The following is a 5,142-nucleotide window of genomic DNA, read 5'->3' on the forward strand; positions in this document are numbered from 1 at the left end:
GAGACGCCTTGCCCGGGAGACTGGCCGGCTGAGCGGGAACGCCTGGTTATACCACCGTGCCGCTGGGCGAGCCGCCGTTTTGGGAGTTCACGGTCTGGAAAGACAAATGGGCGGATGAGCCAGAGCACCAGGGAGCCTGGATAATGTGGGCGGTGAAGCGAGAGACGCTCGCACTGCTCCTTTCAAACGCGTGCTCGAAACCCCCCCCTTGTCTGCAAAGCCTGGCCCCCCCCTCTTACTAAAAACAAGTCTAAGCACGCCTAACTGGAAATCTCTCTTTTATCCCCTCGCCTGCCTCTTTTCGGTGTACACGGAGCTGCTTTGAAAACACGCACGTGGGCACAAAAGGCATCGTCACGCAGTGCGGGGAAACATTTTGGCGCTTGGTTTCTTTGGTTTGTTGTGTCAACTAGCTTTCTGTTTCGCCAGATGAAGAGAAAATAGCAAGAAGGTGGGGCTGCCTGGCTGCTCCAGAACTAATGGCAGGACTGTACCACCTTGCCCTCGGCGTGGCGATGGAAGTGCTGAGAAAAGGGGAGCGCGAGGACTGCCGTGAAAATTCACGCTGACAGCTGGTCAACCACCAAGCTACAGAGACACCCCAACCCAACTGGAGGGCTTCAGGGAGGGGGGGAACGCCCTTCTTGCGGCAACGCCTGTCTTCACGGGTCCGCCCACTCCCTCTTCGTCCACGCCCACTTGCCACCAGCCCCGATCACTAAACCCCTCCTATAAATAAGAAGAATAAATATTGTAAAAGAAGGCATGCACCATGCTCCCTCCGCATGCTGTAGGGAAGTGAGCCTGCAGTGCGCCAATCCTGTCTTAAGTGTACGAATACAGCTTCCCAAATGTCTGTGGCGAGGAGTCAAAGGAGAATGTGGAAAGCGCTGCACGGAAAGGAAAGAAGAGGAGGAGGAGGAGGCGACTGGATTTGTACCCCATGGCCCTTCACTCCCCGAAGGAGTCTCAAGAGCGGCTCACAAACTCCTCTCCCTTCCCCTCCCCACAACAGACACCCTGCAAGGCAGGTGGGGCTGAGAGAGCTCTCTCGTGAACCCCTCTTGAGAGAACAGCTCTGAGAGAATTTGTGACTGACCCAAGGTCACACCAGCAGCTGCATGTGGAGGAGTTGGGAATCCGACCCGGTTATCTCAGATTAGCGTCCGTGCTCCTAAGCACTACACCAAACTGGCTCTCAAGCTTAGACAGCGTTCTCTAAGAGGAGGAGGAGGAGGAGACTGGATTTGTACCCCGCCCTTCACTCCCCGAAGGAGTCTCGGAGCGGCTCACAATCTCCTCTCCCTTCCCCTCCCCACAACAGACACCCTGCGAGGCGGGTGGGGCCGAGAGAGCTCTTTCGAGGACTGCTCCTGAGAGAACAGCTCTGAACGAACTTGTCACTGACCCGAGGTCACACCAGCAGCTGCGTGTAGAGGAGCGGGGAAGCAAACCGGTTCTTCCAGATTAGAGTCCGCGCTCCTAACCACTGCACCAAACGGGCTCCCAAAAGATCTACAGAGAGGGATCTAGCATGAACTGAGAACCCTGCCGAGCTCCCCAGTCACACTGGTGGGAATGTCAGTCTCGCGCCCTTAAAGACACACTGCGGCCCTCCCGGCCAGCAGGGGGCGCTGTGGACACTTACCGCTTTCCCCGGCCGGGCCCAAGTGCAGATGAGCCCCTCCTGGCAGGCAGTAATGATACAGTCCTCCAGGAAGAGCAGGACGGTCAGCCGCTCGTGGGCGATCTTCTTGCAGACCAGGGGCTCCAGGAGGGGGACCTCGTTGATCCGAGGGCACAGGGCGGTGCCCAGGACCTTGGCGGTGTCCAGCTTGCTCTTGGGCACCACGTTGAGCTTGTCGTTGCTCTTGCTGATGTTCCCCAGGCTGTGGTAGCGCTTGTGCTCCCGCTCGGCGTTCTTGTCCTTCCGCTCCTGCAGGGTGAGGGTGGCGAACTTGCCGATGCTGAAGGGCACCGCCCCGTCGGCCACGTGGCTCTTGGCGGCGCTGGTGACGGCGGGGTGGGGCAGGCTGTTGGAGCGGGAGAGGGAGCGGGGCAGGGCGCCTCCCCCCGACTCGGCGGCCAGGTTGCTCCCGCCGCTCCCGGAAGGCGGGATGCCGGCGCTGAACGTGTTTGTGAGCGTTCGGGCCCGGGAGAGCGGGTGGTGAGGGTAGAGGACGTCCTCCGTCAGGTCCCAGAGGCAGAACTGCGTGTCCTGGCCGGCGGACCCGAAGCGGTAGGTCACGGACGGGGTGCTTTTGGTGCTGTGCTTGGAGAGGTGGGAGAGGGTGCTGCTCGTCCGCACCCGGCCGAAGTTCAGAGAGTCCTGGACGTCGTCGTCGCTCCCGCTGAACTCGCTGGCCTCGTCCTCCTCCGTGCTGGTGGTGAAGGGGTCGAAGGCCACCGCGTTGACCCAGGACTTGTGGCCGTGGCCCCGGGCGATGACCCGGCCCTCGGCGAACGACCAGACGGTCACCAGGTCGTCCTCGCCCCCCGTCACGATGTAGCGCCCGTCGGGGCTCCAGCAGACGCACAGCAGGCCCCCGAAGTAGCTCTTCATCATCCCCTGCAGGAGCATGGAGTCGAAGTGGAAGACGCGCAGGCAGCCGTCTTGGCTGACGCAGGCCAGGGAGCGGCCGTCGGGGGAGAAGGCAAACTCGTTCAGGGCCCCCTCGCCCACGGCCCACTTCAGCAGCGGGTTGCGGGGGCTCTTGCCCTTGCAGGTGTAGACCGTGAACCCCTCCCCTTGCTTGAGGAGCGCGTACTGGGGCGAGGCCGAGCCACAGGGGTGCTCCACGTTGTACAGGTACAGGTGGCCGCTGGCGTGGGAGGCCAGGAAGAGAGACTCCGACTCCGGGATCCATTTCACGAAGGTCACCTTGGTCTTGTCGATCAGCCTCTGTGAGGTGAGGGTTAGGGAAGAAGAGGAGCGGGGAGGCAGCATGAGAAGGGGGTGGGCGGGCAAAAGACAGCAACGATGCCACTCAACGTGGGCGGCCCTGTAACATTTGCCACACCCGGGACTTAAGAACATAAGGGAATCCATGTTGGATCAGGCCAGTGGCCCATCCAGTCCAACACTCTGGGTCACACAGTGGCCAAAACCCAGGGGCCATCAGGAGGTCCACCAGCGGGGCCTGAACTCCAGAAGCCCTCCCACTCTTGCCCCCCAAGCACCAAGAAGACAGAGGATCACTGCCCCAGACATAGGAACATAAGGGAAGCCATGTTGGATCAGGCCAACGGCCCCTCCAGTCCAACACTCTGTGTCACACAGTGGCCAAAACCCAGGGGCCATCAGGAGGTCCACCAGCAGGGCCTGAACTCCAGAAGCCTTCCCACTGTTGCCCCTCAAGCTCCAAGAAGACAGAGCATCCCTGCCCCAGACATAAGAACATAAGGGAAGCCATGTTGGATCAGGCCAATGGCCCCTCCAGTCCAACACTCTGTGTCACACAGTGGCCAAAACCCAGGGGCCATCAGGAGGTCCACCAGCAGGGCCTGAACTCCAGAAGCCCTCCCACTGTTGCCTCCCCCCAAGCACTAAGAATACAGAGCATCACTGACCCAGACAGAGGGTTTCCTCCATACCTTGTGGCTAATAGCCACTGATGGACCTCTGCTCCAGATGTTTATCCAATCCCCTCTGGAAGCTATGCTTGTAGCCACCCCCACCTCCTGTGGCCATGAATCCCATGCTTTAATCACTCTTTTGGTGAAAAAGGACTTCCTTTTATCTGTTCCAAGCCTACTGCTCCTTCATTTCAAGGCTCCCACAAATTCATGTATTGTGAGAAAGGGAGAAAAGGACTTCTTTCTCCACCTTCTCTATCCAGCGCATTATTTTGTAAACCTCTCTCACGTCACCCCCCCTCAGTCCCCCGTTTCTCCTGCACGGCTGTTAAAAGGTTCCAGGGAGCTCAAAGCAGAACAGAGCACAGACGGGGGTCTCTAGGTGGGAGATGATCAGCCAGGGCCCCCATGGCAAGCTCTGTACAATGTGCAGGCCCCAGAAAGGGAGAGAAACGCCTTTGGGAATGCCGCCCTGTCTCTGAAGCCCGCGGAGCCCGCCGGACGGGGGCCGCTCACCTCCTCGTTGAAGAGCTTGCTGGTGTCCTTCTTGATGAGGTCCAGGTACTGCACCTGCCCGGCCGAGAACCCGACCAGCAGAGAGATGCTTTCGGAGGCGGCGGTGAACTGGTTGAAGTCGTGGCACGTGGGCTGCGTCCCCTTGTAGATCCGCTTGTCGATGGGCTTCTTCAGGTCGATGGACTGGAAGCAGAAGGCAGCGGTCAGAAAAAGGGGGGGCGGGGCGGGGAGGAGGCGTCAGAAGCCGGGGATCTTGACAGAGACAGTCGATGGGAAATTTGCTGCTCCTGCTACCGGTGTCACTCGCTGCCTTTAGAGCCTTTAGAGTCTCTCCCAGAGCCTTTAGAGTCTCTCCCAGAGCTGGGCACTGAATGAACGCAGGATCCCTGGCGTCCGACATCTGCAATCGTTCGCCCCTTTCTAGATTGGCTGGGAATTCCCTGTCCTACACACAATCAGACCTGCACCCATACCTAACTGCTGACCTTGCCGAGTGAGGGTACAAAAGTGACCGGTGCCCCCTGACCTGCACTAGGTTGCACTGGCAGCATCACAGGTGGCTTAGGAAGAAGAAGGGGAGGAGGAGATTGGATTTATACCCCGCCCTTCACTACCCAAAGGAGTCTCAGGGTGGCTCACAAACTCCTTTCCCTTCCCCTCCCCACAACAGACACCCCGTGGGGCGGTTGGCCCTGAGAGAGCTCTCTCTTGAGGACTGCTCCTGAGAGAACTTGTGACTGGCCCAAGGTCACACCAGCAGCTGCTTGTGGAGGAGTGGGGAATCAAACCCGTGCTCCTAACCACTACACCAAACTGGAGGAAAACCAACTATCCCCCTCCCGATAAAACTTGGCTCACCCTGTCCCTTGGAAGCTAGCCTTACTCGTCCCAGTTGAACAAGGGTCACAAATCAGACAGAGAGGTGAATTATTCACCGGGGGAGGGGGGGGAGGCAGTGTTCCCTCTAAGCTGAGTTAGTGTGAGCTAGCTCACAGTTTTTTAGCCTCCAGGTCACACATTTTTGTCTCAGCTCAGGAAGGAGGGCTCCAG

At 59.2% G+C, this 5,142-nt stretch overlaps 1 protein-coding gene across 1 annotated transcript in view; it reads right to left on the reverse strand.

Moving 5' to 3' along the window:
• Positions 1-17: 17 nt before the first annotated feature.
• Positions 18-5,142, reverse strand: part of DMWD (dystrophia myotonica, WD repeat containing) — a 10,290-nt gene continuing 5,165 nt past the window's right edge. The window contains exons 2-4 of the mRNA XM_015410488.1: positions 4,093-4,275; positions 1,649-2,902; positions 18-94 (exon numbers count right to left, since the gene is read on the reverse strand). Of these exons, the coding sequence (XP_015265974.1) occupies positions 47-94; positions 1,649-2,902; positions 4,093-4,275 (1,485 nt within the window). The 3' untranslated portion in view covers positions 18-46. The remainder of the gene's footprint in view (positions 95-1,648; positions 2,903-4,092; positions 4,276-5,142) is intronic.

The sequence above is a fragment of the Gekko japonicus genome, unplaced genomic scaffold, assembly GCF_001447785.1.
Source record: "Gekko japonicus isolate JY-2015 unplaced genomic scaffold, Gekko_japonicus_V1.1 scaffold2354, whole genome shotgun sequence".
Taxonomy (NCBI): domain Eukaryota; kingdom Metazoa; phylum Chordata; class Lepidosauria; order Squamata; family Gekkonidae; genus Gekko; species Gekko japonicus.